This window comes from Calypte anna, chromosome 2 (genome assembly GCF_003957555.1).
Source record: "Calypte anna isolate BGI_N300 chromosome 2, bCalAnn1_v1.p, whole genome shotgun sequence".
Classification (NCBI taxonomy): Eukaryota; Metazoa; Chordata; class Aves; order Apodiformes; family Trochilidae; genus Calypte; species Calypte anna.
The window spans coordinates 116,768,653-116,793,866 of NC_044245.1; the positions used below are offsets into that span (position 1 = coordinate 116,768,653).

At 42.6% G+C, this 25,214-nt stretch overlaps 1 protein-coding gene and 1 non-coding gene across 2 annotated transcripts; both read right to left on the reverse strand.

Annotated features, from left to right (window-relative positions):
• Nucleotides 1–254: 254 nt before the first annotated feature.
• Nucleotides 255–344, reverse strand: TRNAY-GUA. Its single transcript is given in 2 exon segments — nucleotides 255–290; nucleotides 308–344. It is a non-coding gene; the product is annotated as a tRNA-Tyr (tRNA).
• Nucleotides 345–7,631: 7,287 nt separating this feature from the next.
• On the reverse strand, nucleotides 7,632–22,871 carry VCPIP1 (valosin containing protein interacting protein 1). The gene is made up of 3 exons (XM_030444480.1): nucleotides 19,913–22,871; nucleotides 14,414–14,500; nucleotides 7,632–11,657 (listed from the first exon to the last, which is right to left on the reverse strand). The coding sequence occupies exons 1-3, from the start codon at nucleotides 22,617–22,619 to the stop codon at nucleotides 10,783–10,785; spliced, it is 3,669 nt and encodes a 1,222-aa protein (XP_030300340.1). The 5' UTR covers nucleotides 22,620–22,871; the 3' UTR covers nucleotides 7,632–10,782.
• Nucleotides 22,872–25,214: the final 2,343 nt, after the last annotated feature.

The following is a 25,214-nucleotide window of genomic DNA, read 5'->3' on the forward strand; positions in this document are numbered from 1 at the left end:
ACGCCCCATTGGCCACCGCCGCCGCACGCGACCCGGGAAGGGGCGGGGCCGCGCGCCCGCCGCGGGTGGGGCGGGGCGAGGCATGACGGGGGAGCGAGTTCTACCGGCGGTGAGGGGAGGGCGGGAGTCAGTGAAGAGGGAACGGACTCTCCGCCCCGTAACGCCCCGGGCACGAACCCCCGCGCGCAGCCTGCGGCAACGGTGCGCGGCTCCTGACTGGTAAAAAAAACGGCTGCCCCGCAAAAGTGCGCTGCTCCTTCGAGCCGGAATCGAACCAGCGACCTAAGGATTCCCGCGGGCCGCGCCTCTACAGTCCTCCGCTCTACCAGCTGAGCTATCGAAGGCAGCTGGCAAACAACCCCGTCCTGCGCCTCACAGCCTGTCCCGGTCTCACGGCCGACGCGCCGCGCTGCGGCCGGGGTCGGGGTCCCCTTCAGCCCTAGGGTCGGAGCAGTAGCTTCGGAACAGCCGAGCGTAAAGCTCGGCTTTAGACACAGATGTGCAGCCGCAAGCGCCCTGCGTCTGACGGGGCTCCACCGCCCAGGGTCTCGTCCCCGCTGTCGGCGGGGCGGGTAGCGCAGGGGGCGGGGATGGTGCTCTCAGCCCCTCGCAGGGCTGCGCGGCGCGGGGTCTGGCAGGGGCTGGGGTCTGCACGTCCATTCCTTTTCTCCTCCGACACGGTGGGGGACAGTAGTTTTCCATGCCTTGCCTGAGAAGCCTGGGGTCTCACCCAGCCCAGCCATCGCGCTTATGGGCGCCTACTCTAGCCGCTACACCCGTTATATGAAAAAAAACAATTTTTTTTTTTTAAAAGCGCACCCTACACATCGCACCACATCCCCGTGGCTGCACTTACCAACACATAACTCCGCCGAGCTCAGGAGAAAAGGGTGTGGGCACCTGCCGTAAGGACGTGGCTTGGCAGAGAGTTACAAACACAGGGCGGGGGGGAAAGAAGGGTGAAATCTTTCTAAAGGGAATCCCAGGTCGGCCTTTGCAGGATCACCCACAGCGTGTGCTCAGTTCAAGTCTAAATATAATACCAATGAAGCCTCCCGTGACAGGAGTTCGCCCGGACACACGCACGTCCCGGTGCCGGCCGCGCCCCCGGCCTGCGCGGGAAAACCCGGCGGGCAGCGCCCTCTGCGCGGGCGGGCGGGCGATGAGGAGGAGAGGGGGAGAAGGAGAGGAGGGGGGAAAAAAGCGCACAAACCCCCATTTTACTCGCGTTACAAGCTTGCTATCACAAGGGTGAAGGCTTATCGTTGTTTCTTCCACAGAAAAATAAAACCTCACTGGGGTTTTTATTTGTCTGTTTACGAGTAGACTGTGCCTGCTACCCGCGAACAGGTGTTCTGCACCAACCTGCATTCACCGGGAGTTCACTTCCAGTATCCAGGGATGGCAACGCATCAAAGCTCGGACAGGAATCTCTGGAAAAAAAGACTGTTCACAAATTGTAATCAAAAAGTGCATGTAATAAAAAACACCCTGAGACAAGATTTGTGTTGTCAGCCCTGTCTGGTATGAAATGCCATCTTTTAGAATTCGTTTATATTTAATTCAAAGTGAAAGGAGCCTGAAATAAAAATATTGTCGTTTTAAATAAGTACCTTTTTGTATATTCCAATGGTAATACATGTGTTCCTGATTTCTAGAAAATAAATCTTCATTAGCTGAGTCGAACTGCTAAATTAATAAGTAGACAGTCCTTGTTGAAAAAGGAAAAAACAAACCAAAAACCAAACCAAAACAAAAAACCAAAAGCTAAAAATGCAGTTTGTTACTACATCCACCAGTAAACATTCTCCTTGGGGTACCTTAGCAAGGAGATACGTTGCTTTTGCTTTGGTTTTGATTTTTTAATCTTGTATATTTTACTGCCCTGTGTGACAGGGTCTAATATTCTGAGTTTCCCGTGCTTCTTCCTGACAAAAAAAAAAGGATAGAGATGCATCCCTCTCTCTATCACTTCTCAGCTTCTAGTAGTTTCACAAACCCAAGCCAGAGGTCTAGCCATTTCTCTCTTCAGAGACCCTCCAAGAATTTAGTTTTTCAAAATGTTAATTTAAAAGCTTCCCTAAAAAAGAAGGCTGGAGCTGGCATTCTGTCTCTGTAGAAGGATATGGAACCTCTCCCCTGCATGCCACCATTTTCAGGGGCTGTCCCATCCCATCTAGGCCATCATGGCCCACAATCCACGAGACTCAGCCTCAACATATTTCGGATAGGACACTCAGTAGCCTGAAATATCGAGTCCCATTATGCAAGAACTGCTTCCTGCCTTTGCTTGTCCTTCTCAAGACTCCCTTGTGGCAAAGGAGACTGGATTCCAGCCCGGATCTAGAGAACATGGCCAGGTACAAAGACACAGCTGCATGTACAGGGTGGCAGCGCTAGGCAATGTCACCACTGCTCCAAGCTCATGAACCTCAAGTCACAGTGGACATATTTCCAGTAGGCACTTTACCACTTTCCCAGCACTTTAGGACTGCTTAGTTGGATCTCAAGATAAATCAAAACCAAACATCACTAGAACCACCTACTGGCATTTGGATCTTTCTTGGTTCTTGCAGAACCCCCCATATGCTCACAGCAGCAGGCATCGCACTTCTAAAGACAGGACACTCACACTGATCCAGATTATTAGATAGGTGAAGTACTCCTGAAGACACAGTGAGAAGTCTTGTAATTTGCTCCATTATTTATTCATACAAAGTAAACTCAAGTGTTAGTTTTTTAAATTGTGGAAAACAAGTTACTTATTTCCTCAGCAGTTTCCCTACTCAAAAGCAATTGCTACCAGTCTCATAGAACTAAGATCTATAAAGTAAAAGAAACACCTGATGATTGCTAAAATAGAGACCAACTTCTGTGTTGGTGATCTTACAGGTTTTTTTACCAGATACTTTCTTTATTTTTATTAGTCTTCAATGCCTTATCGACCATTTCCTCTAATGACTATAATCTTCAGAGCTGTACACTAGACACTAGCAGACACACCAAATATTGACAGTCAAGATCACACACAGCCATTCAGCTGCTTGACTGGGTCTAGATTCAGTGTCACCATTCCACTCATTCAGTGCCTAAGGTGATCTTGCTCACATAATCCCTGTGGGGCTTGAGCTTCCTCCTCATGTTTGGAAAAATTGGCGATTAAAGAGCATGAGGATACTCACTAGATACTCTCTTAAATTAAATAGTTCTCCATATGGACAGCACATTATTATCTGCACCTGCAGTGTGTCTCACTCCTGAGATAGCAGCTTGTCATTCATACTTGAGTCATGTTGTGGTTCAGTGAAGCTGCAGTTTCAGAGCAATTTCAAACTGCTGCGTGCCTTGAGTTGTATCTGGTCTTTTTTTGTCGTTGGAAATTTTCCTGAGATGCTAAGTCTTACAGAAGCAACCACTTCACCTAGAAGAGTTAACAAATTCTGCATGCTTTGGTTCTTACCTAAGCCTTTCAGAGAGGAAGAGGGAAGTGCTAATGCCTCTGCCTGTCTCAATTGTCCCATGTTCTGTTAACCACTACACAGAAAATCTGTATTTTCTGATTTCATAAATTTTGATTTATTATATTGACAGGCCTACATTATTCATGCTAGGGTAGGGAGGGTGGAAATGTTAGGCTTAAAGGCTTCCAAATCACAAAAATATCAAAACAATCGGGGATATCTTGATGGGCTTAGAATTTCTACTAGTGATACTAGTATCACCTCTGTGATAACTGCACAAAAACCATGCTCCTGCACATTCCCAAAGCAGCCTCTGTCAGCTTCTCAAGGAGGCTGTATAACTCAATGAATTCCTGAGGTAGCCTTTGCATCAAACCTTGGATGGAAAACAAAACCAATCACAGTTCCCAAGGTCAGAAGATCAATAAAGCAGCTCCAGGGATATAGCCCTGCAGGGACACCAGGTTCCACTCAGGCATATATTCAAAGAACAGATTAGTTACTATAAAATAATTGTAGTTCTCAGGGATGAGATTGTATTTTGGATCTCATGAGCTGCTCTATACCCTGTTTCTGGCAGTCTTCAGCTGTCATTGGCTTGAGGAGAAACTGAGGTCACACTGAGCTTACACTGTGAGGAAGCTCTGATGGACTCTTGTCACTTAGAAACCAAGTCCTAAGCCTCACCTTACCTGCTTATACAAGTATAGTGGCAGCTCCACTGACAGAATTCTTTTGAAGAGGCAAATTTCTGGTTGGCAACCACTTCACCTATAGTTTCAATGGCATGGGTGTTAATTTATATGAAGAACTATATGGAAAACATTACTTTTTAGGGGTTAAAAATGAAACAGCCTTGAATTAATGGAAGAGGAAAAAAATACGCTTCCTTTGAAAGACAATCTCAAATACTATGTTGGCAAAAAGCCCATAAAAATCAAGTATTCATATTCTTAAAGAAGCTGCTTGAATCACAGCTCAGAGGCTTACAAGAAATGACTGTGCATTTCATAAAGCCAGGCTCCTCAGACTAATGGTTAATAGAAACCACAGAACCTTCTAAGTCTTCTTCTAATTTCTGGTAATTTCCTTCCATCTGCCATCTTTCTTTTAATTTTTTACTTACTGAATATAAGTTTCCAAACAGCACAGACCCAGTCCAGATCCACAAAATCACTTTAGGAACGAAATTAGATTTGCTACCAGCAAGACAAGCCACTAGAATTATTATTTCCAGCAGAAAACAAAATTACGTGCTCATTTAAAAGAACAAAGGTGGATGAAGTCCAAACACAAGTCTGTGCAGCTGTCTCCTAATAACAAAATCAATAAAGAACAGAGAATATTTGTACTTTCTAAAGCTTCTTCAAGTGTCTGCAAGCTTCTGCAACAGAGGTGATGCTTACACTGAAGCCAAATGCAGATATTAATAATTTCAGAATCTCCCAGTGTACATCAATTTAAGTAATTCGGAATTTTAAATCATTTGTGCCAACCAGGTTTCTGTAACGTCAGCTTGGCCATCAAGTCTACTATGGATCCAAACACTACTACTGTTCTTAAGAAGTAAATACTGAAAGCATCACAGATCAGTAGTCAATGTATCTTAAAGCCTCAATAAAATAAACTTCACATCAAGCAAAGAAACACAGCTTCTTGGCAGTGAAGGTATGTGTTTGACTCCTCAGAATACCAAAAGCACCTTTCACCACTCACTACACATGCTGATGAACACCCATGGCTCACTCTCCCCCTGATTCTAGTGAGAAAATTATGTTGTGAGGAGTCTTGCTGTGGCAGGAAGAAGGGGTTTTGCAGGGATGTTAGAATGTATTTTCTATGGAAATACCTAAGAAAAAAAATAGAAGACAAAAGACCACAAAAAAACCCCAAACCAAACAATTCCAATCTAAAATTAAAAGATTACGTATTAAGGCTGTGCAATTAATAGAAGAGAAATGAAGGCACTGTGTGTTTGGGCTCAGATTAAAAACACTACATTAATAAAGATGAGTAAATTTCTAGCTTAGTATTAAGCATTTAAGCCTTTGAAATACAAATTTTCTCAAGGATAATTTTCAGTTCTTCATTTTATGACATGCCATCCAAATTAACTCCACATATTTACACACATCTTTTAAAAGAATTATTTTCTGCTAGCACATTTTAAATTAAAGCCTTTCAATAAGTACAGGAAGAAGTACCACCGAGTTTTGCTGATAGGTTTTATAAGTTCCTTTTAGGCTCCAAAGTAACAAGTGCAGCCAGTGTTTGAAATGAAGTACCACGTGTAGCTGGTGCAAAAAGCACAGAGATAATTTAAGTAGTTGTCAATATGTTCATCTTTGCATACTGCCAAATACAGCCTAGTTCTTTCAAGTTATCCTATGCATACTTGCATATTACATGCATGTGTTAAAATTTTGCTTTGAAATACATTTTGACCAATGTTTCCAACCACAGATTGCAAGATTTCTTAAATGTCATGTATGACTTGGTCAGTTTTTTTCTACACCTTCTTCTTGATGACAACTTCAGGGAAAAAAAAAATCTCAGATTTTAGTTCCAAATACATAAAAATCTGTTTTAATCTCTCAAAGTCAAAAGTCCCATATGTTTAATGAAATATTCAGAACAAGTATGAGGTCAAAGAAGCTTTTCCATAAAAAGAGTTTCTCTGTCAAAAACAGTTTCTTTTAAACACAAATAAAACTAAAGCAAAATGGGTGACATCAGAGTTTACTTTTCTAAGATTCATACCAGTTTTTCAAGTTCTGTACTTGTGTATTCATGTATGCAAGTGTAGTTGAATTTATACATAGAATGCAGAGTTTACATATAACTACAAATCATTCATTTTGTAGCCAAATCAATGTTAAACAGGCCAATGTGTGGAAGGCTAGATAAAAGTTGCACCTTATAAAGCCAAAGCAGATGTTTTAACTTACAGTTTTAATATAGCAATCAAAGAAAATTCCAAATACTGTACAGTGAAGTGTAGTATAGTACACTATATACTGTTATAATACACTATTGTTACATTACAAATAAAAAAAATCAAATATAATTAGTACAGCAATCACAAATAAAACAAACCAAACTGTGCTGAATAACAGCCAGTGCTGTGAAGATGGTATCGTTTCTATGCTAATTTATTTTTATTTCAACATGTAAAGCACTTACTGTTTAAAAAGATTTGTTCTCTAAATATATACACTATTTTAATTCTTATTTATAAATTTTAAATAGCATTCCCTCTGAAAAGTGCACTCTTTCATTTCTTGGCAATAATCCTCATTAAACATAAAATAATTCTGAAAATACCACTCTCATTTCAACCTTTTATTGCTCAACCGCAGCATAAGGGCTCAGAGGGAATCCTCCATTCTATAGACTTCAAGCAACTTCTTCAGTTTTAAGATGCTAAACTGATACCCACAAGCAAAACAATGAAACCACTTACTGGTTGGTTGCAATTTTTCTTTCTGTAACAGAAGGATCAACTTCATATTATTATTATTATTTTACAAAAGCATGGAGATTCTACTACTTCAAAACGGGAGCCAAACAAATGTAGAGATAATGGTGGCATTTTCTTAACTCATGAATTTTTCATCCTTTTCAAACGGAGCATCACTCTCCCAGCTGTAAGCCTACCATGAATTTTATTACCTGGCATTTTCAGCGCATTCAAAAAAGTAGCAAGTGACTCTGCTAACCTTGTGACAGTGACAATAGATTCTGCTTTTAAAGAGATTGGAAATGACACGTTTTGGTATTGGAAGCATGCCTGCTGTACAGGGTTGTTAACTTACAGCCTTATGGCACTGTGCCTCTGTGACGCTGCTAGAGCGTTCTGTCGGAGCCAATGTCTAGCTTGCATTTTGAATCAGGAAACTGGTGAACTACATGAGATTCACAAAATCAACAATATACATTCCTGTTTTGTGACTATAACAGTGAAAAACATCACAAATATATTTATATGTTTTCATTTAAAAAGCTAGTTCTTTTACCTCACTGAAATGCAAACAATTCACAGAGAAACAGCAGTAGCAAAAAAGTCAACCTTACTAAGCAGCCAGCCACTTAAAATAGAAAAAAATCTTGTATTTGCCTGGAAAGCTGATCTGTTCTCCTAAGGTTTCCTATATGGTCATCAGCTATCTAGTTGGTTTATTTGGGGCTTTTTTTGTACTGGGTCTGTATTTGCAGTAATCATCTTTCATTCACTAAGCTACAGTAAAGTTGAGGACTTTCAAACAATTTAAATCTTTGCCACAAGACACTGGGTACAAGAAGGCTGTCCCAAGAAAATAATCAAGGCAGGTACTCAAAAATAATCTTGAATTACAGTCCCTGTCCACAGGCAATTCAGTAGCAAAAAGTTGGGCTGCCTTTTTTTTCCAGAAAGGGACACTTCACATCATTTGAGAAGTCCTACTGATATGGCTTCATATTCACAATGAGTCAACATCTTCCCTGCCCTTGTACCCAGCCACCATTTTCCTGACTCTTACAAGGAAACCAAAGTAGCATGTGGGTGCTCCTAAGACAGGCACATAGTTTTGTCTCAGCTTACATCTGCACCCACTGCTAGCAAACAAATGAAACATCTGCTTAAACTGACACTTCAGTGTTCTTTATTCCACTTCTCCTGTACAGTTACACATCTCATCAGCACGTAGATGAAGTTTAGCTTTACTTAAGAGTGTCAAAAGCCATCTTTCTCAAAAACACTGATATTTAAATGCATGAGAAAGCTATGTGAAATAAGAACACTGCAAAGAGGTATGTACAACTCTGCTTTACACCAGAGGAATTCACATCAGCAGATCTTGTAATTTTGACACCATTTTACTATTCTTTTCTAAGACCATCCTGTTTTAGAAACTGGAGAGTTCCGAGCTACGTGACAGAGTGGATCTGAGATGACACTAAGGGTGAGTCAAACAGAGCTATTTTCTCTGTCCATTTCTGTTTAGGTAAGAAGGAAAATGTCAAATTACTGCTGAAATGGGAAGTGTGTCAAAATTAAATCAAGCCTTCCTCTTTAAACAGTAAAAGGCACACAAACTTCCGTAGTCTTACCAGAAAGGCATAAAAGAAGTAAGTATCTATCCCTTGAAATAAGAATAATACACAATAAATAGTTCAATCTATTTCAAACTTAAAATTCTCTCATGTGCACTGCCCATGCCTTTTTCAGCCAAGGAAGACTTCTTTTTCTAAAGAAAAGGTTAAGAATGTTCAAGTGATAGTTACCTTGTCTAAAATGCAGGAGATCCAGGAGACTCCTCCTCCTCAGCCTCTCCTTACTTAAAACTCCTTCCCAGGAATATGCCACTGCTATACTTTTCTAAACTTTGTGACAAAGCACCAGCCCCTACTCAATATTTTCTCTACAGAAGTAGCCTTCAGACAGCTAGACTGATTCATAGGAGACAAAATGTTTTCAGAAGTCATGGCAGGCTTCCAGCTGCTGCATGTACATCCTGTTTCTCATTGAATAAGCCCTGCCAGTTAATCAGTGCATCAGCAAGGTCAGTTCTGGTGAGACCAATTACTTCATCCATTCCAAGATTCCAAATTGCTAACTTACAGGTTAGCAGTTTGAGACCTTAAATTTTTTCATTTATTTGTGAAAGGGCAATGCTTATTTTTTTACCTATAAGTGGTGTACTAAATCATGAAATACTTATTCCCTCCACATAAAAAGTTAACCAACAGAGGCATTTTAATTTACTTTGACAAAACAGGGGCTTTTCTTTATGTGACTTGCTTCAGTTAAGTTTTGCATACAAAAATAAATCCTCCCTCGTGGGGCATTTTGCCACGCTAATGCTTAGAAAGGTTTAAGTGATTAGAAATGTAAAAAGTGAGGAGACTTTTCTGAATACAAACATATACAATACTAACAACATTTGTGAACTGGTAAAAACCCACATGTGCACGAACACAGACTTCAGTATCTAAATGCTCTTAATTCCTTTGAAGCTGTTTTAACATTTTTCATCCATTCATTGTTATTTTGCCATTAGAGGAAGAAACAGTAGTGCACTTAAGTATGACTATGAAGATAGGAAGCAAAGTGCAGTATCAGATACACATTCCATCCTTAGGGAGTAAGCACAATGGCTGCTGCTTAAAAACTAGCACTGCAGGTCTGATAAACACACTACCTAAGTGCATATTATTATCACTGATGCAGGGAAACCTGCATCACAGTCTGAGGCTAATAGAGGTGGGCAGTCTATAGAAGCTGAAACAACACGTATTCCTTGTTCCCACAGAGTAACCAGTGAGCTCAATTATCAGTGAACACTTTAGGATAATGTATGTTAGAGAGTAATTTCCTTCCAATAAATTGTTAATTTGATCTGAAAAGGAGTGCTGTTATTTAATTTTTACCGTTACTGGCCAATGCTAGTAATCAAAGTCTTTTAAAGAAATGGATTTGCCATTGAACATTTGTTGTTCCTTGCAATTGCCACCACCTTCTCTCCTGTGGTTGCACTGAAAGTTGCACAACATCTGAGTGGCTCAGTATTTGGTAAGAAATAAAAACATGCTATCACTCACTAACAGCACCAAAATGGTTGTGTTGGCTCAGACAGCCATGCATAACCACACCACATTCACTTTATCTTCATTACACACTAAGTAGCCTTTTTTCTAACTTGCCTGAACTGACAATATGCAGAAATTAAGACAGTTTACTAAAGTTACACTTATTTCAAGATTTCTGACAAGCATATACAGCTGTATGAATGAAAAAGCTTGTAAATCAGAGGAAGTGCCAGCACAGTGTAATTGAAGTACTGTATATGCTGCCTTTTCAAATTTAGCAGATATTTACTTTCAGTTACTTTTTGAAATTTATGTGTAATTCACATTTATAGTGTATTTTTGAGATGAATTAAGCACCTGGGACAGGATTAACTTTTTCATGTTTCTAGTTTTGCCTCTTCTAGTATTACCATAACCTTAAACTAGCATGGTAAGAACCCTGCATGACCTTGGATTTTAAGACTTCTAAGGAATTAAATTACAAAGAATTTTCAAAAACCCACATTTACAGCAGATACTCATCTCAGTGAATTTCCTAACAACAAATTTACAGGTAGCAGAGCCAGCCTGGACAGCAGTATGGTAATATTGAAAGCTATTGCCAATCACACACTTGCTTATCATGCACTGAATAAGGTGATATAGTCTTTGACATACATACAAGATTTGATAACTAATGACTTTGTGTGGCCCAGCCAATAAACATTACATTTTAACAGTAATTTCTTCTACCCTTATTAGCTTTAACCTATCAAGAGTGATCCATTGGCTCAGTTGCATTAGTGATTCCTGCATCTTGACTATCCATCTCCTCAAGCTCCTCAACAGAATTTCCCTTTTGTGCTTTAGACCTTGCAGGGAATGTTGTTCCCACAGGATGCACCACATTACCATCAGTTGACTCAGTATTCAAGTGTTCAGGAACACCTGGAGCAGAAAACGGTTCGGGTGAGCCAGCCTGAAAACTCCCAGTTTTAGCAGTGGAACTGCTCACTGCCTCTACTTTTCTTTGAGATGGATCAACTGGTGCTGACTGCTCTGTATTCTGATCCCGCAAGTGTCTATCCATTGAAGCCTGAATAGAAGAGACCATTTCCTGCAACTTTTTTCTCTGTGCCTCAATCAAAGCAGGGTCAAGCTGCCTGCTGTCTCTCATTGTCACAACTCCAGGAGCGATTCGGATAAGCTCACTGTTACCAGAAGCAGCTGTGAATACAGAAGGCTCAATTTTAGCAGAAGGACTGAAGTCCGTTTCTGTGCTATGCTTTCTTAAAAGTGGTGTTTCCCTGGCTCTTTGATCATGTGGTTGGCTACTAGAGGCAGTTCCTAGGGAATGGCCCTTTCCTTGAAATGCAGTTATGTTATGCAGCTGTTCGGATTTCTTTTTGACTACTCCACCACTACCCAGCTTCAGCATTCCATGGGAAGGACTCGCTTCCCTGCTTCTTGAAGTAGCTTCTGCTCGGACTTGACTTAAGGCTTCTTTCACCAGCTCCTCAACATCGGGGCCGATAGGGAAGTGCCCAGCAGCATCCACACACAGCTCTAATCTGTCTTCTGCTGCATTGTACACGAAGTTTTTACCAGGCAGATGTGGAAATGTACAGTGCTTGCCATCAGCCAAACCTACAAAGATAGAAAAAAATATTCAAAGTGCTAACAATATTTTAAGGCGTGCTCTGAATATGCGGTAGTAATTGTTATTAAGCCTATTGCATCAGGTATGTCAAAACACACAGGCTGAAACTTAGTGCTGGGGGAGAAAAACAATTTAGGCTTGTATGCCATAGGATGGCAACCACTGTATACCCCTAAAATGCTGCTGCCTCCTAAGGTGATTCTAAAGAAGAGAGGAGACTGTAGCATTACTAGAAAAAAATAACCACCTTGCTAGGACTTGCAGTCATAATACAACAGAAGTTAAAGAAATAGTGTATGTTTGCAGTAGTACAAAGCAAGCCAAATCTCATCACTACCACCCCTGCCCCCAAACCAACCAACAAAACCAACCCAGAAAACTCTCAAAGAGCACACTTCCAATCACTGTCTATCTGTAGAAGCTCTATTTAAGACCACTTCCATGCTAGTTGAAATTGTAGCAGGATTTCAGGGTGTACAGCTGCTGCTAAGTCCAAGGAATTTCAAATTTGCTCTTAGTCTTCTCAAAGCGGAAGTGTTGCTAGATAAACACAAATGTTTCAAGCTTGCTATGTTTAGTTGTCCTGGAGATTATAACTATTAACCTTTACAAACCAAATATGAGGCATAACATTTTTGATCTGCTGCTTGTTTAATTGTCCCACTTACAACGTGACCAATCTTGTAGAACAGAGAGTTCAAAAGACAAATTTCTGAGGGTGCTCCATGTCAAAAATAGGCAATATTCAGCTTTGCAGTTTAACATCATAAAACAAAAAATAAGTCTTTCAACCTTGTCCCATAAAAGTTGTGGTAAAAGCAGGAAGGTTTCACTTTAGGGAGCTACAATAATAATAAAAAAAACAAAATAGTTTTTAAAAAGTGCCAGGAATAGGTAAATTAGTAGGATTTTTCCTCATGTCCTCTTGCAATTTTTGAAGAAAAACATCAGAAAGGGGAAAAAGGCAAGAAGCTAGTCCTATTTCTGTGATCAGATACCATGCAGTCAAAACAAGTATTATGACTCTCAATGAGAAAGGTCACTCAGATAATCTGAAATGTAATTAAATTATTTTTATACTGCAGATCCAACTGAACGACTGCACTCATCCTCCACAGCTTCTGATTCATACTCTTACAGTTGCAGAGAAGCTACAGATGAGATTTGATTTCAGGAACTTCAGACACATAACTCTTTTCTTTACATATCCATGGGAACCAATAACCAAATAGACAAAACACAGAACAAAATTTAACCCTAAACATCTCTGCCTCTAACTTAGCTTGAAGAACATATTTTAACAACATAATTTATCAGCTCAACCTTCACTTGCAAAAGAGAGAACTATAACAACTTGTATGATAGACCAAAACTGCCTCTGAAATTGCAGTCCTGCAATCTCAAAAAATGATTTTAAGCAAGATCTACTAAATCAAATTTCAATTGATTAGCAGTACCTACACTTGATAGAAAGCCTTGTTCTAAATGTTCAGCATAATACTTGCATTATTACATTAACTACAATATTACAAATAGGTAAGGACCTTCATTAAGTGAAAAAAACAGATTGCCATACACTCTAATTGTTTAATTTGAAATTTAATAAAATGTTCATAAAGTGTTAAAATCATGTATTTATGCTGAAATAGTGACTCTTCCTACAAAAGAACTATAAAATACCTGCACACAAAGAAATGCAATAATGTTCAGAGTATCATCTCCCACAGTCTTAGTTCTTAGATTGTCAGTTGGCAAAAATTACTTTTAAGTCAGGCATTTTCTGTGAGTTAATAACCAACTGGGTTAAAATCCCTTGGAGTCATTTCAGGTTCTCACCTCTGGCTAGTCATTAATCAGTCTAAAATGCCCTTTCCATCAGGCACTGTTTGAGCTAAGTCACTTGCTACAAACAATACACCAGTCTTTACTGCACAAGCATAGCAAAAGAAAGAAAACTAAAAGCAAATAGATCTGCTGTAAGACACTTTCATTCTAATTCTATTACACAGGCTGGTAATTCAGTGAGACATTGAGTGTACAGTGTATTTTAGTAACTGCAAACAACAGAAATTACGCGGCAAAATACCTGTTTCCAGAAACAATCAAGATTAATTTAAGGTTGATAAAACTGTCTCAGAAGAAATCAAACAGTAAAAAAAGCAGCACAGGAATTGTTACTTTAGATAAAATCACAAAAAGTAAACTACGATTGAAAAGATTTCAATTAGAAAATACATTTTAAATGAGAGAAAATAACTGAATAGCACTTTCTCCTCTAAAGAAACAGATGTTATTCTTTGTAGGTAGCACTTGTCTAAAAATCAAATATACTCAAACTACTTGCTCAGTTATTCTGCACATAGCCCAAGACGTGAAACTTAACAGTGCAAGAAGGGATGGATAGCTTTGCTTTTGAGTAACAATCTTAGGAATATGGAAGACAAATTTAACCAAGCATTTAAATTTAAAGCATGCAGTACCCATGTATAATATACTGTGGTTTTGTACAGTTTGGGAAGTTTAAATGGAGATGTATGATTGCAGGGAAGATTTCTGAGATCAGATGTAAGTTGAATGAACTAGTCGTAGGCTCTCTGAGGGACCATAAGGAGTTCTACAATATTATGAAAATGTACCATTGTAATAAGTGAAAATATATTCCTGCTTACAACTGACTAAATACCAATTTAAAAATTAAAAAATTTGAAAACAGGAAGGAAGGGATAAAACAAAACAAAAATACCTGTGGTTTTCTTCATTATGCTGTAGAACACACCACCCTGCTGAAACAATTGAGGAAGCCCCTTTGCGTAAGACCAAACATCTTCACCTGTAAAAATCAAACATAATAATTAAAATAAAACAGTCATATTTTAACATAATAGACAAAGGCTGAAAACTCCTTCAATTAAAACCTAAATTCTCAGGCTCTTCTATGTATCTAAGAATTTGAGGTTTTATTGCAAATTTACGGAACAGGACCCCAGGCCATTGAGAAACTTTCAGGAAAACATACCACTGTCTGCAGCCAAATATCTTACATTTTCTAGTACAAAATTTGACTTGGTCCAAGATGCAGCTCCTGGCTCTTTGCCGGGCCCTGTACATGAGTCTCCATTCCCCTCCTACACATGCTTTCACCATAAACTGAGGAAATAACAACACACTTCCAAAATTCAAGCACATACCTTTGCATATTAAAGCCTCAATTCTATATCCCTACCCTTCTCAAAAAACAGATCTACATTTCACAGCTACCATACAGCAGGCTTTATGCTGTGGCTGAGATACAAATGCCCACACAGGCAGCTGCGTAGAAGCTGTGTCTGTACCTTGCCTTTCTTGAGAGCTAGAAACAAAATACCAGAGGTGAGGCCTCAGCAGTCCTGTGTAACTGGCATTTTTCAAAGATGCCAAAAATGGCATTGAAATATGACAAGTTTAAATGCCACAGGGAGGGGAAAAAAAAAAACAAAAACAACCAAGCTCAGCTATGTAAGGAAAGGAATATAAAGAACAGCAAAACCAGGCTACAGCCCTTGCTGAAACAGTTCAGATCTGCATTTTTACCTTTACACTTTTCCTCAGTTTGCTAACCCCTTACTTCAGGGAAGTGGTGTGCTATGTAGCTGCCTACATAGTACACGAAAAAGCTTGTGCTGATAAATTCCATTCTCCTGATGCAGAAATAATGACCGTGCGTATAAATTTTCAGAAAAAAATTGCTTTTCCCACTTTATATCAGACATTTGGGGAACATACTGAGAAACTTTAAACAAAAACTGCACCCTTATGTAGGCATCAAAAACTCAATAATCACATCTCAACTTTCTATTAAAATCAAAGAATGTAAGTCATCAATAAAGTTAACTGAATGCAGTTACTTCTTGGAATAGAGACAGCTGGAATGTGTGAGGCTATAAAGTATTACCCACCAGTATTTGTCTGCTTGCTGTTAAGAGGAAAAATACAAGTTATTTTTTATTGCTTCCACACACTGGATACAAGACACATCTAAATCCCTCCCTGCATTTATTTACTTCATATTCCACAAGGTAACTGCAGCTACTCTCCTATCCCACCCATCTCAGAAAATGTTTCATCCTCATGACAGAGGCATTATGTGCCACATTATGCTTTGAAACCCTTCAAGCCACTCTGACTTTTTCTCTTCCCAGCAGGCTCAAGACTCCCTACTGTTCCCTGCTATTCTGTCCCCACCCCAAAAAGGATTATTCTGTTGCTCCCCTCTCCACTTCAAGTGTTCTTCAAGTCCCCATTTCCCCCCAAAAGATACAGTGTATCTTTATGGCGTTTTGTCTTTATACATTTTAAAGATAGCACAAACTGATGCACTTAAAATGCTCTGGTTCACTGCATTCATTTGCACATCAAGCTCACAGATGTGGCCATCACTTCCTACCCAGAACATCCCAACATAACAAACCAACTGCTCTTTTATTTTCCACAATCTACTGATAAAGGAGGTCTTCTCTTTTGACTTTACCCTGACAAATTCTGTCTACTGACTTGCTAATAAATTTGAAGCTCCTCTCCAGCTCTTACTCCACTAAAATAAAATAAATAAATAAAAAACAAAACAAAACAAAAAACAAACTTTAAAAAGAAACATTCTCTTTTCATCCCCATTATTGCCACAGCTTTCCCTCTTCAAACAGCTGCATGGGAGAACAATCACTACAATAACACTCTCACATGTTTTTGCTATATCAAAAGGGGTCCCTGCTACTTTGCATCCTTGTTCTCATTTACATTTTGAAATACACATCCCTACATACAGTGGCTCCAGAGCAACCCTACTATGGCTCTTCATTTTTCCAAGTTTTCCTGACGGTTTTAATACAAGAGGAATCAAAATAACCACTACACTGATAAGTAACAGAATAGAGTCACCAGTCAAGCAAAGCCTGGGGAGGGCACAGCCAGCAACCACATGGTGACTGATTCCAGACTGAGGTCTCCTGTACTGATGCACCTAGCAATCCACTCTTATCTGAAGGGCTCCTTTCCCTTCCACAAGACAAGTACCAGATTTTAGAAGTCCAGTTTTACACCTCACTGGCATTCTCCAAGGAAGGGCTCCCTATTTGCTCTGGACATGATGTTTCAAGCCTTGCAGAAGAGAAGCATCACTGTTTTGATAGCCTTTCATGCAACACTAACAAGGACTACATGCAGAAGAGTATGGCAAGCAGAGCTCACAAAACAAAAGCATCAGCCACTGAAAGAAACACAAACTAAGGATGCTGTTTTGATAAAGAGATCTGAGACTGGAACACCAAAAAAACTCCACAATTACAACTGCACTTTCCCAGATGAGAGTAACTAGCGTGTGTGATTCAACTAAGTTACATATGAGGTTTGCACATTTTTGCTGCTAGTTGGGTTTTACTGTTTGTTTTGGGTTTGTTTACCATGGCAGTAAGATGTTTCTAGGTGATTAATTAATTTGGGTGGTCATTCAGTTAGATTAAAAACTCCCTCACTCCAGCACATGCTCCCTCAGACCAGACCTCAGCACCACAACATTAAGGTATGACAAGTGAAGATTATCCTAACCACAAGCATGCCTTATACACTGCAGAAAAGAGCAGGTGAGGGCTAATCTATGCCACTGGAAGCCCAAGACCACCACTCCATACAGCAGAGAGGACAAACAGCAGTGCAAGAGAAATCAAAAACTCAGTTGATAAACATAGATTACAGGGAACTAATGCTGGATTACAATCTGTTTCATTCCAAGCAAAACCCAGTATCAATTAATACATTTCATTTAAACCTAGCTATTTTGATTTCTTGTGTGCTGACAAATCCATCAATGCAAAACAATCCCATCCAAATAGATTCATACTTGCCTTGCATGTGTCCAGAGCGCTTCTGCATGACTGTAACTAAATCTGTTTTAAAATATGTTTTAACTATGTTAATGTAAAATTAAAATTCCTTTAGTCATTTCCCTATAGATTTCTGTATTTTGAGCTAAACAAAAAATGAGGAAAAAGCTTTACAAAAAATCATGCATAATATGCTAAGTGGTCCAGAAATTACAGTATCTAATTTCCCAGGGCTTATTTTTAAATTATATACAAGGAAATTAAAGACCATGGTCTAAAATTTTAATAACTAGCTGAGAGCAGAAAAATTTCAGTAACTGAAATATGAAAGAAGCTTCAAAGTTAGCCTACAGGAGACCCTGTATAAAAGAAAATCTTTTAAACATCCAGAATGAATAGTTACAGATGTTTGAAGTCACATTTTCACTATGGACACTGGGGAAGAAAAAAGAAAACTGCAGTTGGCCCAGCAAGCTATTCCAACAGCATCTCCCCTCTGCACACTCAAATCTAACAGTGGTGGATGAATGCTTTTAGCAGAACAAGTCACAGCAAGAGCACGCAGGATAAGCTGACCCTTAGAACTTCGGAGCACTGTTTTTTAGCAGTACAGACACGTCATTCAGAGACACTGAGGCTTCTTGTCCCACAAAGGCTGAATATACCACCTTGAGGAACTGCAGCCCCAACACCCATAAGAAAGCTCGAGGACTTAGGAAGTTACTCAGAGTTTGTTTCCTCATTGAGAAAATCACAACTGTAAATAGTCAATGCTAGATTTTTTACACAAGTATTTTTAAAGGAAAATGAAGCTCTGATGAGAAAAGCTATGATATAAAAATAGCAACTTATTCAGTAGCTGCTTAAGTTTATAGTTATATATGTTGTTATAACTGGATGTTTTATTATTTACCACCTTTCTCATTACTAATGCAAAAAAATGGATGCTGCCAGGGAAGGGGGAGGTAAATTCTATTCCAACCTCTGCTTTGAAAGCATGATTGAAAAGCAATAAGAGTCAATGACAAAAATTCCTTCTTGCCCAGATCAGTTTATGGATAAGTACCTGTAAAAAAATGTCACATCTTAATGCTGGAGTAGCAGAGATCCAGAAAACTCTGAAAAGTAAGCCAATAACTACACTTTCAGCAGTATTTCCTGAAAACAGGACAGCATTCTTTTAAGCTTCAGCTGAAAATGAAAACAGCCTTTAAACTGAACCTTTCCCTGCACTTTGGATCTGTGGTGTAAGGAGGTGTAAGGAGGTGGCTGGTGACTCGGCGTGCTATCTAGTGAGAAACAGAGGAGTAAACAATCAAGCTGGGAAAAGAATCAAAGTTCTGCTTGATGAACTTCTGACATAGCACTCTGTGATTACCTAATTGTTTCGTTTCTATAATACCACGTGCTCTAGCCACACCAAATCCCTTCAGTAAAAAGGAAGGCTCCAAAAAAAAAAAAAAAAACCCAAACAAACAAAAAAAACCCACCACTAAACTATAAATATCACCATTCAACTGATTCATAGAGCTAAAGGTATGACAATTATCCTTCCACTTCCTGCCAGTAAGCAGCAAGAACTGTGAAACTTGAAGAATAAAGTACATAAAGGTCCAAGTTTCCTCAGTCCAAATAAGAAAACCACAGGCACCTGAGAAGAGTTCTCTCTTCTTGAATTATTAAGCCCGATCTACATGACTGACAATTTAGAAGCACAGCTTTGCAAGCATATGCCCACCTTTGGAATTCAAATGTGTTCAGATTTTTCCAGTTTCTCCTGTGTTTACATTCTGAAATAGTAACTTTTACAGCTCCTTAAAACGGCCATATCTTCACTTAAAATTAGCAGAATAGCTAAGGAGGCAATGTTGTGCTGGATTTGCTTAAACCAACATAACTCTGTATGGGGAGAAATGCCAGGATTTTACCCTGTTACAGAGATAAGAACTTGGTCCTCAAACTTCAATGAACAGACAGGCACACTCAGTGTCCCCTTCTCACCTCTGCTGTGAATGTATTTCCTGAAACCCAAGGGAGATGTAGGAAAAAGAGAGCATGTACCTCACACACATACACTGGAGGTGCATGCCTCACCAGAGACAGGAAAAAACAAATTAAAGAGTAGAGGAAATGCAACTTCTGAACAGCAATTTTTAAAATAGGACTTTATAGTAAAGAAAGAACAAGAACCTTGTAAACACATTTTGTAAAGTCACAACACTCAACAAGTCACTGAGAGCACGAGACATTCTTCTAATAGAGGAATAAAGGAATTAACCTTCTCTGTGGTTACAGAAAAGAAAAAAATACATTTGTATGTAGCTACAGCTTGTAAAATGTTATTTTCTACTTAAATATTCTAAAGGACAACTTGAAGTCAGCCTTACCCATTAGTGTTGCTAGAAGGCAGAGAGAATACATCTCCTTATCGACTTGGTCTTGCAGTTCCTTCGATGAGATTTTACTGGTGACGCCAACATCTTCGTGCTTCACAGCATGGGACGAGTGTGCTGAAGCAGACTGCCTGCCTTCCTCCTTACCTTTCAGAATTTCTATGGCAATCCTGTCACCATGCTGCAAAGGAACAGGCTCATTTTCCATGCCTTCTTTGGGAGGCAGAAGTTCTTTAGGAGGAAAGCCATATCGAATACATTGCAAATACGGAGGAATATTGAATTCTCTTGCTATGCTTTCCTGTAGTTCCAAGAAGGTGGTAGTGCACTTTAGGGTAAGCATTGACTGCCTCCCATCGTTTGTGGTTATCCGGATTTTCTTTTCTTTTGTAGATGTTGGAGAGTAGGGGGTTTTTGTTGGTGTAGCTGGTGCAGATGATGGGCCCTCACGAACAGCCCCAGGAGAAGCAGTCCGAGGTTGCCCTTTATGCTCTTGTTTCAGTTTTTCACTTTTCCGCTTTTGCATTACAGAAGCCTGGTCTGCAATGTTCTGCTGAATAGTTCTCTCAGCTTTGCTCATATTCAACTCCTCCTTGTGCAAAGTTTTTGTCTTCTGCCCAGTCAAAATAATTTTGGTTGGAAGTTGCGACTCTAACTCTTGTCCCTGCTGTACATCATCAGCTCTTTGGGCGTGAGCGCCATCAATATTTACAGGGGTATAATCATCAGGGTTCTTTTTGGCAGTTTGATGCAATATTGTGTTGACAACTTTCTGAACAAGAATCTCGCTACCAAATTCACCAGGGAAGTGCTTGGTAACAAGTTTCATGGCGACATCATACACATTGCTGTTCAGAGATGTGTCACTTTCATACTGAAACCAGTAGACTGTCTCTCTCACCACTCTTCCACTCCATTCTAGAGTAATAGGAAAAGCTTCAGGGAGATTATCATATTCTTTACCTTCCCAGTAGTGCTTGAATCCACAGCCACATTTGCCACCTGTAGACCTAGTGTTAGTTCTGTCTCCATCCAAATAAGAAACGGATCCATCTTCTCTGACACGACGCACCAAGTTACCATGACACCAGCTACAAGCGGTCAAACTGCTCAGGCCGTAGTCTGGAACCAGCACGTCCTTTGCAGGGTTGTAAGAACACACCAAACTGTTGAGGGGGAAACTGTAATTCTTGTCAGGCCTTAGTTGCCCGTGGGTACTTTTTGCCAGGTTGTAAAGTTTCCCCCCGGGAGCCAACCACTCTGGAGGAACGTGATGCTCTGAAAGGGCTCCGCAGATGAGGCACCTGTGAAGGCGGTTGTCCATCACTGCCTTTTTGGCAGCTGCAGTGACTTCTTCAGGCTGGATCCCTATTACACCAGTCCTTCTGTAGAAATATTGATGTACATCAGCTACCAGACTGGGATGGATACCATGTTTACTCATGAAAACCTCCTCCATTGCAGCAACAAGCCTCATCAAGTACTTATCTTGCAAACTTCTGTCTCCTCCAATAACACAACCACCATCCTCCTCCAACTTGATGTACTTTATGATGAGTTCTTGAGGGACTCCCCATGCTTTAGGAAGTAGCTTCCTAGGCAGTTTAGGTAAAGCAGCACCTTTTATTCCAACTAGAGGAATATAATGGTTACGTCCTGAGCTACTCCACGCAATGCAGATGGGTTTGTTCAACATGCCATCTTTTCCCATGCATTTTTCTAGAGGTACCAGACCAGGGAGGAATGTTGCCGAATAATCCCCAGAGCTTCGCATTCCGCTCAAGGAGTCTAAAAGGATGATAGGGCGGTGAAGAACATTGGCCAGACCAAAGATGTGAATATTCCTAAGGCCCATCGGCACGCCTTCCGGAGGCACAAACAAAGGGTCACACTCATTGATAATGTCCTCCCACTCTGCTGCATCAATAAAGTCATGGAAAAGCGCCTTGTAGTGACTCAGATTCTCCTCAAAATGCTTCTTTAGATTCTCTCGCAGAGCATGCCAGAACAGCTCCCTGCCAACCAGTGCCCGCGAGACTGCGTGGACGAGGCAGTGGCCGTCTCCATCCACGTGGACAGGAATGAGGCACTCCTGGCCGTTGTTGGCCTTCTTGATGTCTTCCAGGGTGTCATGCAGGTAGATGAGGCTGCCGGAGCGGTCCTTTCCGTAACCGATGGTTTCGACATGTTCTGGCTCGATGAGGAAGGCGCGGTCTCCCAAGAGGGAGCAGTCAAAGATGTCTCCCTGGTTCATCTCCGTGAGGAGCTTAGCCTTGCCAGTTTGCTTATCCATACCGTAGCGGGCCAGGATGGGGGCCAGGAGCTTGCAGTGGTAGTTGGAGAGGCCCATGACTTTGACGAGCTCGGTGTTCCTGCGGGGCGGGCCGGCGCCGCTGACGCCCAGCAGCGCGTTCCGCAGCAGGTTGTGCAGCACCAGGTCGGGGTCCGTCACCTCCTCCACCGCCAGCAGCTGCCGCTGCTCGTGGCGCTGCCCGCAGTCCGTGCACTCGATGCTGCCGCTGCTCTGCGGCCCGTGGGCCGGGAAGAAGAGCCGCGCCTGGCATTTGGGGTCGGGGCAGGTGCCGGAGAAGATGCGCCGGTCCCGCTTCTTGGAGGCGGCCGGAGGCGGCGGCTGCGGCTGCTGCTGAGGAGACGGCGGCGGCGGCGGCGGCGGCTGTTGCTGCTGCTGAGGCTGGGACATCGCTCCGCTCTGGCCGGGCTTCACCCCCACCCGCGCTCCTCCGCCCTCACAGGCTCATCCCCCGCGCCCCGGCGAATCGCCGGCGCTTGACAGATGCCGCCGCCGGTGCCGTCCGCCAACCGCCCATCCACCGAGCGCCCTCCCAACGCCGCTACTCGCCCCCACCCCCTCCTGCCGCCCCCCGGCAAACGCGGAAGCCACCGGCGCCGCCGCTTACTGCCTCTTCGCTGCCTTGGCCGTTGCCCGCAACGCAACGGCCTCTCGCACTTCCACGCCGACGGCGCAGGCGCCGCGCCGCAAGGGCTCACGGGAATGCTAGTCTTCTCCTCCGGGAGGCCTCGCAGTGGGGAAGGGAGCGGGGAGGGCGCGAGGACTACAGAGCCCGTCATGCCAGGCGAAGGGGGAGGGCGCGGGGGCGGGGCGAGCCGGGCCGGCTGCACCGCCCCGCGGGGCTTCTGGGAAATGTAGTCCGCTCCCGAGTGGGCCGCGGAGGAGGGGAGCCGAGAGGGACACACTTTGGGAGCTGAGCGGGCGCTTGTTGCGCTTCCTGTGCCGGGGCGTGGGGGAGGGGCAGGCTGCTAGCTTGAAGGTGGCGGCACTCCGCATGTACCTTCCTCTTCTGTCCCCTCCCGTCCCCCCATCCGCCTGCTCACATCCCCCCCCCCCGCAGGGGGAGCTCCCTCCGCGTCACCTGTCCCTCCGGGCGGGAACCCGGGGAAGGAGGCTGCTCACCCTGCCTGAGGCTGGGGGGCTCCGGCCTTGTCCCCCGGCTTTGTCCGCCCCATCTCCTCACAGCGCTGCCCGGCCCAGATCCAACAGGTTGCCCCCGTCAGAACCGGGCCCGAGCCCGCATTTTGAGTGCCGGTGCCCCGAGGGGATGAGCCCCGAGGGGATGAGCCCCGAGGGGATGAGCCCCAGGGCTGCCCGGGCCCGGCGGCTTTCCAAGAGCATCGCGGCCTCGCAGCCCGCGATCCCCGGCGGGCACCGGCTCTGGCCCCCGCCGTCTGCCCGCCCCGGCCACCGCGGGCAAGCCTGGCTGACACCGGCGCTCTGAAGTCCCCCAGGTGTTCTGGAGCTCGGTGTCTCTTTGGGTAAGGTTTCGGTTCGGAAAGCAGCTCCGCCGGGCTGCTTCCCCGAGAGGTGAGCTATCTCAGGAGAGGTACTCCCCAGCTGCCGGCTGCTGATAGCGAGAGCCGAGGAGAGGCGGGAGCGAGTTGTCAGCACAAGAGATCCCTCCTGCTGCTGCTACACAAGGAGATAATGAGGGAATGGAGCCGGCGCTTTCCTTATCTCCGGTGGCCGTCTGAAACGATACTCCACAAAAAAACGAAAGGGAATAATGTGCACGACTTCCTCCAGCCTAATTACAGCGGGATGGCAGCATATGCCTGCGGGGAGCTCAAGGAGGGTTGCTCTTTCTGTGGGTTTTTTTATTTGTTTGTTTGTTTGTTTGGGGTTTGTTTGGGTTTTTTTGTTTTGTTTTGTTTTTTAATTATTTGGTTTTAAGTGTTCTGGAAGCCATTCCAGGTAGAGAGAGATTAATCCTTTAATAAAGGAAAACAAAAGCTGAGGACTGGGTAGCACCGCACACGGTATTGCCGAGTGATGGGGGTGACCCAGTGCTACAAACACAGGGGCAAAACTGACCACTTCCTCCGTCCTCTGTCATCCCACTTCCACAAAATCATAGAATCATAGAATTGGCTGGGTTGGAAGGGACCTCAGAGATCATCAAGTCCAACCCTTGATCCACTACTGCTGCAGTTACCAGACCATGGCACTGAGTGCCTCATCCAGTCTCTTTTTAAATATCTCCACGGATGGAGAATCCACTACTTCCCTGGGCAGCCCATTCCAATGCTCGATCACTCTCTCCGTAAAGAAATTCTTTCTAATATCCAACCTAAACTTCCCCTGGCACAACTTAAGACCATGTCCTCTTGTCTTGCTGAGAGTTGCCTGGGAAAAGAGACCAACCCCCCCCGGCTACACCCTCCTTTCAGGGAGTTGTAGAGAGTGATGAGATCTCCCCTGAGCCTCCTCTTCTCCAGACTGAACACACCCAGCTCCCTCAGCCTCTCCTCATAGGGTCTGTGCTCGAGTCCCTTCACCAGCCTGGTTGCCCTCCTTTGGACCTGCTCCAGGATCCTGATATCCTTCCTAAACTGAGGGGCCCAGAACTGGACACAGTACTCGAGGTGTGGCCTCACCAGCACTGAGTACAGGGGCAAAAGAAACACCTGGCATTTGCCCAAGGCCTTACCTATGCTATAGTCACCCAAACAATTTAAAATTAGAATAAAAATCCTAGACAATGTATTTCCCTTGTACTTTCCAGAATAAAGAGCATGCTTCCTTTTAATTAATCTATGAAAAGTCACCTATACAGCTGACATTTAAATTCTGAAGATTCATATTATTAATTCATGTAGAAAAATCATGTTTTTGTGCTTTATCACAGGGAAAAAAAACCTCCAGGCCTGACCCCGTGACAGGCTGAGCACTGCCACCTTCCAGTGATGGCAGTGGAGTTGTTCATGTTCATACCCTCTCACCTACAGTAATTTGTCAAGAAAAGGAAATACATGTGTGTGT

What these genes read in the sequence shown, in the direction of transcription:
- VCPIP1 (XM_030444480.1), bottom strand. Translation starts at nt 22,619, where the DNA reads ATGTCCCAGCCTCAGCAGCAGCAACAGCCGCCGCCGCCGCCGCCGCCG. An exon ending in CCTTCTAGCAACACTAATGG is followed by an intron (nt 14,501 to 19,912) that starts GTAAGGCTGACT and finishes TGATTTTTACAG; the next exon opens with GTGAAGATGTTTGGTCTTAC. An exon ending in CATAATGAAGAAAACCACAG is followed by an intron (nt 11,658 to 14,413) that starts GTATTTTTGTTT and finishes CTATCTTTGTAG; the next exon opens with GTTTGGCTGATGGCAAGCAC.